This window comes from Alosa pseudoharengus, unplaced genomic scaffold, assembly GCF_046254945.1.
Source record: "Alosa pseudoharengus isolate Yale_2024_CS ecotype anadromous, Long Island Sound unplaced genomic scaffold, YU_APseudo_1.1 YU_APseudo_1.1_scf_14, whole genome shotgun sequence".
In the NCBI taxonomy this organism is placed as follows: domain Eukaryota; kingdom Metazoa; phylum Chordata; class Actinopteri; order Clupeiformes; family Clupeidae; genus Alosa; species Alosa pseudoharengus.
Window position 1 is genome coordinate 3,965,394 of NW_027468609.1, and position 13,465 is coordinate 3,978,858.

A 13,465-nucleotide genomic window follows, 5' to 3' on the forward strand; every position below is an offset into this window, starting at 1 on the left:
TGCACGCCCACCAATGTGTGGCTCCGGTGGTCCTGGGACAGGCCGCACACCAGACACACCAGCTCCTGGTCCTCCTCGCAGTAGAGCTTCAGCTCCTCCCTGTGCCTGCCACACAGGGGCGCAGGTTTGGGGCTCACGCCCGCACCAACGCCCACGACGCCCCCAACGCCCCCAACACCCACAACACCCCCGCTGACCCCTCCACCGCCCCCGGCCAGTGCTGCCCCACTCTCCTCCAGGCCCTGGCAGTAGCTCTCCACGATGTTGGCCACGATGCGGTTGCGTCGGTAGGTCTGGCCGGGGAAGAGTTTGCGGCACTGAGGGCAGGAGCCGGTGCATCCTCCTCCCTGGCCCTGGCCTTGGCCCTGAGCGTGGCCCCTCGGCCGGGACCAGTAGCCCGAGATGCAGGCCTCGCAGAAGGTGTGGTCGCACGGCAGGGACACGGGCTGCTTGAAGATCTCCAGGCAGATGGAGCACGTCAGGTCCCGGCTCAGCCGCTGTGCCGACGATTTGGCCATCTGGGACGACATCTCTCCGTGGCGTCTGCGTCCCTCTCCCTCTCTACTCTACTTGTTTGGAGTTGTTTTCGTGCTGCTATTTCCTTTGGTCACTTTGATCCACTTTCTCTCGCTCTCTCTCTCGCTCTCTCTCTCTGTCTGTCTGTCCAAAACTGCAGACTCGTACTTACTCACGGTTGTGGTTCTCGAGGCCCAGCTCAACTGCAGACTCGTACTTACTCACGGTTGTGGTTCTCGAGGCCCAGCTCAAGCACAGCACTTCAGGTTCTGCTCTCTGTGTTTTTGCTCTCTCTGTGGAACTCCAAATCTGTTCACGCGCTGCAGCTCGGCAATCCCCTTCTCCCTCTGCCGACTTGGGTGAAGTTTAGCCGTCTTGTTTCCCCTCCTCTCTCTCTCTCTCCCTCCCTCCCTCTCTTTCCTCCTCTCTTTCTCCAGCCCTCTAATTTGGCTGGCCTCTCTGCTCTGCTTGCCTCTGGCTCAGGCTTCCTGTTGATTGTGGGAGAGAGAGGGGGGGTGGGGGGGGGGCGTGGGGGGTTGAGAGGGCGGGTCTTCCATGCCTCTAACTTCGTCCCAGTGTAAGTGGGAGTGTTTGGGGGGGGGGGGGGGGGTTCCTTGCCTCTAACTTCGCCCCAGTGTAAGTGGGAGTGTGTGTGTGGGTGTGTGGGGGGGGGGGGGTCGGTGGCAGGCTGAACTCCCCCTTGTTGACGTCAGGCCCAGAGTCAGGAAACTAAGGCGGGCCCCAGAGATACTATCCCTGGATTGTTTATTTAAGGAAGAAAAGAGTGATCACCACTGTGGGGTCTACGCTGTAGCAAGGCCAAAGTACACACACTCTGTCTACAGTACTCACTAACACACACACACACACACACACACACACACACTAACACACAGACAACCACCAACCCACCCACAGTCAGACATCCCCTCTCTCTCTCTCTCTCTCTCTCTCTCTCTCTCTCTCTCTCACACACACACACACAAATACACACTCATACACACACACACACAGTCTGGATGCGTGTTAAGCTCTGATGTGTAACCCTGACAGTGTCTGTGTGTGTGTACACTGGAGCCTGTGTGTGAGCCCAAACAGATGTGCCCTACTTTTCTCATCGCTTACTCACCTCCCGTGCTGAGCAGATCAGGGGTGAGAAGTGGATGATTGTCAGAAACACACCCTTCTCCTTTCCCTGCTCTAAGGGCACACACGTCTGTGTAGACTGACTCTATAGAAACACTGAAACCAAGCAGAGACTTTACCGAGGCAGTTGAGAAAAAAACACTTGAGTGGGATTTTTTTTCTCTGACTCAGCAAATTCCCAGGCTCTTTTGAAGTTTTGCTTTTCAAACTCAAACCAGAGGGCTGCACCAGGACTGCTCGTCTTGTCTTGCACGTCCAAACAGCCTTGAGGCGTCGTGACCCAACACGGCACGGCTATACGGTCGCACGTTCACAGCAGACACCTCCCTTGAGAGAGCAATCAGCCGAACAAAGGCTTGGGCCTGGAAAAGCCCATTCTCCACACATCCTCCTGGATAACTTGGCCTCTCGTCCTTCAGACTATTGTTCCCTCTGCATCCCGTATATCCTGACTCCTTGTATGGGGCTGCTGGCTTGATGACCACAATTACACAATTACACGCTGGTCTCATTGCAAGAGAGGCTTGTTTCAACCAACAAACAAAAAATACACTCCATGTAGACTCATTTCTGTGCAAAAAAAAAAACACCTTATAAAATGTATCTATAAGTGTCCACCAACATGTGTTTGTGTGACCCAAAACGCGGTGTCCAATGTGTGAGTGGTCTTTAGGGAAGGAGTGGGGGGGTGGGGGTGTAACACAATGAACAAGCTCTCATGTCTGCTCCTCATATTGTTGTTTATTTCCTTCAGTTCAGTTGCGAGGTGTGTGGGAGTTTGCGGTGCACTCAGCATTGTTTCCCTTTGAGTTGGATTATAATCCTCGGAGGAATGAATGAGCCGCCTGCCTCTCCAGCAGGTCTCACTATGTAAATCCTAACCCTAACCCTCAAGCAGACACAGCCCGTAATCCCAGTAATTTAGGCCTCTAGACCAACTTGTTGCTGTTTATATGTCCTGGGAATTCCCTCCCAGTTGTGTCTCGTTGTGGTGCCTCTGTCTCTCTCTCTTTCCCTCTCTCTCTCTCCCTCTCTCTGTACAGCCTACTACTCTCTCTCTCTCCCACTCCATGTTCTTACCTCCTTCTCTCTCTCTCTTTCTCTCCTTCTTTCTCTCTCTCTCTCTCCTTCTCTCTCTCCCACACTCTCACTTGCTACTCCTACCTTCTTTCTCCCTCTCCCTCTCTCTTTTTATGCAGTGTGCTCCCACACTCTTGCCCTCCATTCTTATTCTCTCTCTCTCCCTCCCTCTTTCCCTCTGTCTGGAGATGTGATGTGTTAATGTATGCCCGGCTCCTGTCTAAGCGCCAGCGTTGCGGAGGCACGCTGCCATCTGGTGGGCCCTGTGGTTGAGCATGCCACTGCCCACTCCACAGCGCCCCATGAGCAGCAGGAGGTGGCTGTGGGTGCGGCACACGGTCACGCCCTGGCTGGGACGCTGCGGAGGCCAGCCCCGCCGTGGCCGTTGTCTCCGTTGTCTCCGTTATCGTCCTCGCTCCCCAGCAGCTCGTCCCTGAGCAGCAGCAGCGGCACGCCGCCCAGACTCAGGCCTCGCGTGCGCAGGCGCCGCCGGTCCGCCGCCAGCAGGTGGCGCAGCTCGCGGCGGCTCAGGTGCCCGAAGGCACCGCCCTCGGCTGCGGCCAGCACTGCGCCGCTCCGCAGCCTCACCACGGCGCAGTCGGCGCACTGACCCTCGTCCATCAGCTGCGTCACACAGCGCCCCCACAGCAGCTCGTCCATGGCGGAGGATGGAGGATGATGGGACAGGAAGAAGGGAGCGGGGGCTGCTAGCCACTGGGTCTGAGCAACAAACAAACACGGAAAGAAAAAGGTGTTACATGATGAGGGAAAACAACAGATAGATAGATAGATAGATAGATAGATAGATAGATAGATAGATAGATAGATAGATAGATACTTTATTGATCCCTAAGGGGAAATTCAAGAGTCAAGGACTCAAAGGCTGCGTGCAGTGTGGTCTTTATAAAAGTAGTAGGCTAATCTAGGCAACCAAGCTTTCAGAATATCTAGTGATAAATTCAAGTTGAAATTCACTTCCATCCATGTCAAGAGCATGTAACAAATTTATAAATGGTAGATATGGCAAGCAATGAAATTAAATGGAGCTGTTTCTAGTTTCATTTATGCTATTAGGCCTACTATGTTGACTAGCCTATAATTAATAATAATGTAATAGGCCTATAGTAGCCTAGGCCTAATCAACTGATCATTTAATTTCAAATCTACACATAATTATCAGGAATAAACCAATAGCCTAAATAAATGAACAAATAAAATAGCCTATGTTTCCATTCAAGCATTTAGGTGAACTTCAGTATTAATTAAGGAAACTCCTACCCGATGGTGGTCTAGGTTGATCCCTCTTTGTAAACACAATATTAGGTGTGTTGTGATGGCCGGGTGAATTCATGACGTCACAAAGATATTACAGGGTGTTTGTTTCAACCTTAGACTACCCCCAGAGAGAGATCTATCAGAACTGTTCAACCTAAAAAAAATTAGGCCTAGGCTACTGTGAAAGAAGTGCATGAAAATATCGACTAATAAAGGCTAACAGATTGATATCAAGGTTGTATAAGAACTCTTAACAATTTCTATTGACCCCCAGAGTTTCTGTTATAATAAAATAAAACTTTCTCTTTCCTAAATAGACTATTTTACCAAGGCTACTTTTCTCACGGTTCTCTTTGGCTGCTACATATGTTGTTTCGATAGCTCTCCTGCTACCATAGCGAAATAAAAAACAAATCGAACTCTGTTCAGTCCATAGACAGTACAAGATAGGTTCAGTCCCCTGTGTGTGTATGGGTTGCATCTTGAGATTGCAGTGACACCCGGCGGCTCTACTTTGTCATTATTCATTTCCTTTCCCCGTGAGCCAAAATGGCTTCTTGCATAAGTGCAGATTCCTGATAGGAGGAGCCCAGTTTGAAGCGGAAGTTACGTGAAGAAATCAACCCGGGAGTCTGTAAAAAAGAAGAGGTAAACGCGCCAAATACACTTAGAATTCACCGGAGCAAGGGGTAACACGGCTTTGGAGCAACTCGGCTGGACGTCTGCTTAACGTTGTTTTTGTTCGATTGTAGAGTTAGTCAACTTTTAGCAAGAACCATTGTTATACATTGCGCACAGCCATCTGGCTTTGATCATATATAAGTCTACCAAGAAAGTTAGCTTTTTCAAGAACCTCAGCCGTTTGTTTGTAGAAGACAAAACCACCACACAAAATGTTTGAGGCACGACTTGTTCAAGGCTCAATCCTGAAGAAGGTTTTGGAGGCTCTGAAGGACCTGATCACAGAAGCCTGTTGGGATGTCAGCTCGTCTGGCATTTCACTACAGAGTATGGACTCTTCGCACGTCTCCCTTGTGCAACTGACTCTCCGAAGTGATGGGTTCGACTCGTACCGCTGTGACCGCAATCTTGCAATGGGAGTTAATTTGAGCAGGTAACATTATTTATTAACCATCTAATATTGCACAAACGTATATTTAATTCACTGAAAGTATTGTCTTGTAATGTACTTGTGACTGCGGATGGGCATGCCCACGCATGTACCAGTGAAATTGTGCTAGGACGATTAGCTAGGTAACTTGAAGTTAGCATAGCAGCTACTGTGTATCAGCTGCACTTGTTCCTAGCCTCTAAGTTTGGCGCCATCAGAACTGCCAGACATGAAACAATTTGCCATTGCTTCGTAAACTGGCCACAATGAAGAAACAAACTTGTATTACACGACCATTGTGTCAAGGCTGATTAGGAGTATTTATCAAATTGAGCCCTTTTTCTTGTAAAGCAGCTGAACTGTTATATTTGCGTAATCCTGACGTCATTTCGGCGCGTAGCCTGCGCTTGGCGGGAAACTCAGAAACTCAGTTGACACAAGAAGAACAATATGGTTCTGTAGACATTTGAATAAACTTTTTGCACTCGGAATATGCATGTATTTAATTTCAAAACCGACAACTGTTGGTAACCACTCTACACATTGTGTTGTGCATAGCTAAAAATGACCAGAGCTTATTTTCATGCAGTATGTCCAAAATCCTTAAGTGTGCGGGAAATGAGGACATTATCACACTTCGCGCCGAGGACAATGCCGACGCCCTTGCCCTGGTCTTTGAGACGCTCAGTGAGTTTAGTAAATTATAACAAAATAAAGTAGTTTTATGGTTTAAATATTTTCATTATATTAATTTCAAAAGCAATATTTATTTTACACTGTTTGGCTATTGATCCTGTAGAATGTAACGCAAATGTTACTTTTCACAGATCAGGAGAAAGTGTCAGACTATGAGATGAAACTGATGGACTTGGATGTGGAGCAGCTTGGTATCCCTGTAAGTGTTCTGTTTTTTGCTTTTGTAATCATGATGTAGTTTGTTTCTTGTAAGCATTGACTGTAAACTCTGATATAAACAATCAAAGGCCTCCAATCCCAGAAATTATTTGTGGAACTTAATTTTTCCCCCCTCTAATGCTGTTTTTCAGGAGCAGGAGTACAGCTGTGTTGTAAAGATGCCCTCTGGCGAGTTTGCCCGAATCTGCCGCGACCTCTCACAGATCGGCGACGCAGTCATGATCTCCTGTGCCAAGGATGGCGTCAAGTTCTCAGCCAGTGGCGAGCTTGGCACGGGCAACGTCAAGCTGTCCCAGACCAGCAGTGTGGACAAGGAGGAGGAGTCGGTGAGTGAAGTAGAGAACTGGGAAACACGGGTCACCTTAACACAAAGGTGCTCTAATGGTCAGAGAACTGGCCCTCTAAGTGAAACACCTCTGTGCCCCTGAGCAGTGCACTGAACTTCGGTTGTCCCTTTCAGTTTACTGCAAGTTGATGATGCATGACTGGTGGCCTTGCGCCATGTTCCTGAACAACATAGAAGTATCTTAGGGTCTTCTAATGTTGGAGTGGTTCAATGCTAATCTTTGTGCGTGTTGTGCGTTACAGGTGACCATTGAGATGAACGAGCCTGTCCAGCTAATCTTCGCCCTGAACTACCTGAACTTCTTCACCAAGGCCACCCCCCTGTCCAAGACAGTCACCCTCAGCATGTCTGCCGACATCCCCCTGGGTAAGTTCCTGTGCAGAAACTCCCAACGCTCTAGACATGACATTAGGTAAAGACCATTGCATCAGTTCAGGGCTTATATCCTATAAAAAAATTGTGCCATAGGATATTTGCAATATCATAATCCATTGTCACACAACTCCCTTATAAATCACTGTTAAACTAAACGCCATTCAATTCTAGAAATGGCTGTATGCTTCACCTTGGCCCCCATTGCTTCATTAAGTCAGCAGATCATCCTGTAGTTCCATATCAGCAGATCATCCTAAAGTTCCATATGCAGCTGTGGAAATTATTTTGAATAACAGATCTTACATGTGGACTGTCAGAACATGCACGATGTCTTATGAAGTGAAATTTTATAAATCCACATCATTGAAGATGGAATGTAATGCTTCAGAAATGTACTTCCCAATTGTTCTAAACTAAAGATTGTACACATCTGTCTTTCAGTGGTGGAGTACAAGATAGCAGACATGGGCCACATCAAATACTACCTGGCCCCCAAGATCGACGAGGAGTCGTCCTAATTGTCCTGGAAGGAAGGCCAAAAACGGCCAATTCAATTTCGTCACGTTCTGAATCCACAATGCATTGCTTACATAGTTACCTTGGGGAAATGAATTCAAGCCAAACAATGTTTAAAAAAAAAGATCTAATGGTAATATGCTGATCTTGGCACTTTTGACAGGACCATCTATTTTCACATGAAAGGTGAAGATTATGAGTTGTTTTACCGTGTGTGTATGCGATATCTTTGGGTCTGAATACCAATGTGACGTGTCTCATTTTAACCCAAGGGATGACCAGTAAGAGATTGATTTTGTAGTCAGTCCGGTTTCAACCCCCCTCTCTCCTCTCGTCCTGGTTAGGGTCTCACTCTGTTGTTCTGCGTCCATTCCCCTGTGTAGATACTTCACTCTGTAAATACTGATTGGGCCCTGTTGGTTATCCTCTAATAAACATTTTGTATTCTACTTCATTGAGACATCTGTATTCTATATTTGTTTAGAGTAGTAAGTATGAAAATCCTTTTGAAATTCAACAAAACGATGACCGTGTCCACCAATATAGTACGGAGTATGTGATGCACTTAGACAGATAAATAAGCTGCCGGCTTGTCTGATGTCACTGAGCTGGTGCTCTGATTGGCAAGTGTCCGTTTTTTTGTGTATATGTGTTGAGGCCAGGGCTTTTCAGATTGGGGGAATGTGAGCCCTTAGGGTGCACAAGGACAGCAGATTATACTGAAGTCACTAAAAAGCGCGACTTAACACGCAAAGAAAACACGCAGTTTAGCAGTACAGATGCCATACTACACATCTCAGGTTAGCAGTACAGATGCCATACTACACCTCAGGTTAGTACAGATGCCATGCTGCACCTCCTCAGGTTAGCAGTACATATGCCATACTACACCTCAGGTTAGTACAGATGCCATGCTGCACCTCCTCAGGTTAGCAGTACATATGCCATACTACACCTCAGGTTAGTACAGATGCCATGCTGCACCTCCTCAGGTTAGCAGTACAGATGCCATACTACACCTCAGGTTAGTACAGATGCCATGCTGCACCTCCTCAGGTTAGCAGTACAGATGCCATGCTGCACCTCCTCAGGTTAGCAGTACAGATGCCATGCTGTGCCTTTCCAGCTCTTTGGCGCCCTCCACACCGTTTGAAAACTGCTGGTTTAGGCAAAGTTCAAAGTATCCGCCCCTTATTAGACATTCTCTGGTATCCTCCCATGCACAAAAAACACCTTGCAGTAGCACTGCATAGACTGTGGAGGGAGCTAAAAAGTCTCTAATGTCAGAATTTTTTTTTTGGTGGCCTAGATATTGTGTACATTTATCTGGAAGTGCATGGTTAGCCTGGATGTTAAATGTTGCACCATAGCCATAACTTTAATAAACATCTTATATTAATGTGTATTTGTAATACACGAATGCTTAACAGTTTAGTTATCAGGGACTAGCAAAATGAGGTGGAAATATGTTTCGCCTGCTGTATACAGAACCCTTCATAGCTAATTGTTGGCACCTCTGCTAAAGTTGACTAAAAACAGGTATGGAAAATTATCGTTTGGTGATTTATTGTACTGTAATCTCAATGAAAACAATAAGGAAAAATCCAACCTTGAAGGGAAGTTTAAATTTATTCTGAGAAAAAGGAAAATCTCTTATAATAGCCTACTGTGTTTCTAGCCATTCCCTCACAAATGTCAGCACACTTTCCTTTTATTTAGATTCAGCATATTCTCTTGTCTTTTCCATGTTAAAAATGACTAGGGCAGTTTCCCAACCTTTTTTCCTTGAAGGCCCTTTCGCCTGTGTCCAAGACAAGCCAGGGCCCCCTACCCGAACTCACACAAAAATAATAAGTATATATACTCTTTTGATCCCGTGAGGGAAATTTGGTCTCTGCATTTATCCCAATCTGTGAATTAGTGAAACCAGAGACTTTCTAATGTGGAGAAACAGCATAGAAAAGCATGGGGCTAGTTTGTCACGCCAATATGGCCGTTGTCTACACATATCCCACCCCTTCCTCGGCAAAACGTCGACATGTGAATACGTTGAGCCAATCATGTGGTGTGATGTGAATACATTGAGCCAATCATATGGTGTGTTGTGAAGACATCGTGCCAATCATGTGTTGTGATCTCGCCGCTGGAGCAAGATTGTAGTGTTGACGAACTGACCGAAGTGTCGGTTAAATAACCCGGTTCGTGTCACTGAGCCGGGAGAATCGAGTGCCAAACGTCAAAAACCGACTCAGTGTTCCTAACATCCATTTTCACATACAGAGCAACACTGGCTTGATTGGCTGTGCTCGAGTGTTCTCGTCGCTACTCTTTCATCGTATCGCGTATTAGCGCCTCTACTGGAGTGGTAGTATAATCAGTCAAACTATGATGAGCCTGTATGGCTCTGGGCCTCATAACCGTGGCTGTCAAAGGAGTCAAACAGTTCGCTAGGTTCTCCGGGCCTCGTAACCGTGGCTGCCACACGAGTCAAACAGTTCGCTAGGTTCTCCGGGCCTCGTAACCGTGGCTGCCACACGAGTCAAACAGTTCTCGGCAAGTTGTAATCAACCGATCACATAAGCCTTTCTAGTGCAAACTAGATGCTTATGTTCATGGACATTTTATCGATGGGAAAGTATTATATCACATACAAATACACATAGGCCTAATGTTATCTTAGTAGCCTAGTCATGTTAAATAAATGCTTAGAAGTGAATGACTGTAGGCTGCAGGCTGTCACGAGGAGACAGAATGAGACCGAATGTAACCGTGCAACAACCTGTACCCTTTATCTGGTTCTCGGCTAGTTTGATTCATACCAGCCTTAGTGCATCGTAGCCTAGATTATTTATTCATGGCAATTCACACATTATCGATGGGGAAGTAGGCCTACATCTCATATTAGCCTACACGTCATATTATCTTAAAGTTATAAAGTTAAATGTTAGAGAAGTGAATGTTGCTTAGCCTCACGAAGACCGTGCCAGGCTGAGCAAGACCGTAGTCGAGGGTGAGTCTAATGTTATCAAACGGTCTAGGTTCTCGACAAGTTAGTTATTAACCAAGCCTTAGTATCGTAGATGATTGTGTTCAATTTACACATTAATGAGGGGGAAGTAGCCTACATCACATAAGCTTCAAATAGGCTACTGGGTAGCCTAGTTATAAAGTAAAATGTTGCTGGCTTCGTTTGTCACGAAGAGACCGCGCATCAGGCTACTTCGCCTACTAAACGAGACCGTAACCGAGGTATAGGCTATGAGTCTATGTAATCAAAACGGTTGTCTAGGTTCGTGGCAAGTTATTAACCATGCCTTGTTTTAGTGCATCGTAGAGTCTAATCAAACGGGTGTTATCGCAAGTTTGAGTTATCAACCGATCGCAGAAACCTATTTATTTCTCGTGCATCTTAGGTGATTATGTAGCCTACATAGAGGTTCATAGGCTACATTACCGATGGATATAAAATACAAATACACGTCATGTTATCTTGGTAGTTGTTAAATGAGATGTTTGTTGGTAGGCTGTCACGAGGACTGTACAACAGGTTAGAGACCGTAACCGTGCTAATGCATGAGTAATCAAACGGGTGTCTAGGTTCTTGGTAAGTTGAAAGCCTTTATGTTTCGTGCATCTTGGAATTGTTCATTGAAATTCATATCCTAAATTACAAAGGGGGGAAATATTATATGACATAGGCTATGTTATCTTGGTAGTTAAGTTAAATGTTAGAAGTGAATAGGCTATTGGTAGGCTTACGAGGAGACCGCGCGCACAGCTGACTACTGAACAAGACCGAATGTAGGCCATGGGCAGTGCTTGAGTCTAGTGTAGGTCAATATGAGTGTGTATGTCAGCTAATTTCAGCAACATGGAGAGCATGACATTTGCAGCTTGAGGCTACATGTCTTGGAGCGATATGGCGGGGGAAGTAACGCGCGATATAACCCCCCCCCCCCCCCCCCCCTGTCGCGCGAACCGGTGACCGAATCTATTAACTCGGTAGGCCAACCAACGACCGTCCGGTTGAACCGACTTGCGTGTAAGAGTCGGTTGTCCCATCACTACAAGATTGGTGTCGTGAATCCTTACGCACGCGCAGTTCGACCCAAAGACTGTGCCCGATGAGTGCCCATAAAACGTTGGTATATGGCCGCCGAGTGGAGGGACTTGCCTAAAGGACTTTGGTGAAACACACTCAGCACACAGTGAGGTGAAGCACACACTAATCCCGGCGCAGTGAGCTGCCTGCAACAACAGCGGCGCTCGGGGAGCAGTGAGGGGTTAGGTGCACTTCAAGGGCACTTCAGCCGTGCCTACTGGTCGGGTTCAAACTGGCAACCCTCCGGTTACAAGTCCGAAGTGCTAACCAGTAGGCCACAGCTGCCCCCAAATAAAGTGATTAATTACAAACTTATGAGTTCAGACGTCAGAGGTAATAAATAGCTCCATGTATTTAAATGTGGAACAAAAATATGTTTTAATTTGTATTATACAGAATTTTGATTATCCAATTGGGTGTGTTATTGGGATTTTATACATTTAATGTGCGCAAATATAATTTTGGTAACCTTACATCCTCAGCCCAGGCAACATTGTGCGGACCCCCTGCAATCTCTGGCGCCCCCAAGTGGGGTCTGCAGACCCCAGGTTGGGAACCACTGGACTAGGGGATGTAGCCCCTCTGTGTCACTTTATTTTCACACCTTAGTGCAGTGTTTCCCAAACTTTTTTTCTGGCGACCCACTTTTTAAAAATGACAGACCATCGCGACCCATTACCCTGCAACTACCAATATTGTTTTAGGCCACAGGTTCTCCTACTTTTCTATGCCTCCCCCAACCATACATTGCTATAGGATCCCTGCTTTGAACACGGTTGTGTTGCATTTTGAGCACCATCAGCGTGAAAAGTTGTAAATGACTACTGAAAAGATACGTTTTAATGCGCATCTGAGAGTAGGGGAAATTCTCGCATGTTGCGCAGTCCTCATTCGTCAGCATAGTACAGCATAGCTGTTCCTGTATTTCTAAAAAAAAATGTTGTAGGCTACGTTGCGTTGCAGACAAATGGGTCCATAACACTGTGGATGTCAATTCCAATGTAAACAGCAAATAACTCGTTATATTGTATTGTTGTATTATATTATATTGTAGGCCTATAGTCATATCAGAACAAGAGGCGTTTGCGCAATAGCCGGAAGAATGCGCCTTTACTTTGGAGTTAGCGAGGTAGAAAACGAGAGGAATAGTGTTTAAAATGCCCATTTAAATTGTAGACTAATATAATGCACTGTTGTGCATTTTAAATCAGAAATAAGAATGTGAGGAGGTTGCTATTAACTTTAAAGATTGCATCTGCAATCGAAACTGTATGCAAATTGAATGGCCTTATGTCCGGTCTATGGATGTCTCTTTAGTTGACAGCACGGTCACTAGATTTTAATCGGTAAAGTTGAGGAACTGGTATCTATTAATGTTCGTGCAAATAGGCGGATTCATGACCCTAGGTACATGGCAGGCGCCCCATAGAACGGTTTCATTTTAAGAGGTAGATATCCATGCTGGCACCCCCACTGCGATGCGTTAGTCCCCCAGTTTCATGCGCCAGTTTCATGAGCTTTTATGACAAAACCGTGACTGTGGTAGTTAACAATCTACATCCTAATAGAAAACTGTTAGCTTTCCTGGTATCAAATGACAAATGGTATCAGTTAGGCCTATAACACAACATAAATTGTGCTGGCGACCCAAATAAAATCTCCTGCGACCCAGACTTTGGGAAACACTGCCTTAGTGGACAAAAAAGACATGCACTACTTCTGAAAGTTGACAGGCACTCTTAAAGAAATGGAATATAAATAGGAAAATGCTTCTGTTGCATTTTGCGTATAAGATTTTCTAGGGGTGCTAATAATTGTGGGCGAAGTGGTTTTTTTTTTTCAAAATATTTATTTATTGAGATATTCCTTTTTCTAAGTTTACTTCCCTTTGTGGTTGGGGTTTTCCTCATTGTTTTCATTGTGAGATTACAATGAAACATCCAAATATTTTTTTATACCTGTTTTAGTGAACTTTACCATTGGTGCCAATAATTCTGGATGGTACGGTAGGCTACATCAAATGATTTTCTTAAGTTGGGAAAAATGAATGAGTACTAAGACTTTAGCTTAAGCTAGCCTGGCG

The 13,465-nt window shown here is 45.8% G+C and overlaps 2 protein-coding genes across 2 annotated transcripts in view; one reads left to right on the plus strand and one right to left on the minus strand.

Annotated features, from left to right (window-relative positions):
• Window positions 1-846, minus strand: part of trim69 (tripartite motif containing 69) — a 9,189-nt gene extending 8,343 nt beyond the window's left edge. Inside the window, exon 1 of the mRNA XM_076283490.1 lies at window positions 1-846. This exon is cut by the window's left edge and continues 22 nt beyond it. Within this exon, the coding sequence (XP_076139605.1) occupies window positions 1-530 (530 nt within the window). The 5' untranslated portion in view covers window positions 531-846.
• A 3,829-nt stretch (window positions 847-4,675) lies between these two features.
• On the plus strand, window positions 4,676-7,729 carry pcna (proliferating cell nuclear antigen). The gene is made up of 6 exons (XM_076283491.1): window positions 4,676-5,131; window positions 5,718-5,815; window positions 5,956-6,023; window positions 6,175-6,369; window positions 6,632-6,755; window positions 7,206-7,729. The coding sequence occupies exons 1-6, from the start codon at window positions 4,911-4,913 to the stop codon at window positions 7,280-7,282; spliced, it is 783 nt and encodes a 260-aa protein (XP_076139606.1). The 5' UTR covers window positions 4,676-4,910; the 3' UTR covers window positions 7,283-7,729.
• Window positions 7,730-13,465: the final 5,736 nt, after the last annotated feature.

Excerpts from the sequence above, each read along its gene's own strand:
- pcna (XM_076283491.1), top strand. The coding sequence starts at position 4,911 with ATGTTTGAGGCACGACTTGTTCAAGGCTCAATCCTGAAGAAGGTTTTG. Across the intron at positions 5,816-5,955 it reads CCTGGTCTTTGAGACGCTCA|ATCAGGAGAAAGTGTCAGAC; the intron begins GTGAGTTTAGTA and ends TACTTTTCACAG. Across the intron at positions 6,024-6,174 it reads TGGAGCAGCTTGGTATCCCT|GAGCAGGAGTACAGCTGTGT; the intron begins GTAAGTGTTCTG and ends GCTGTTTTTCAG.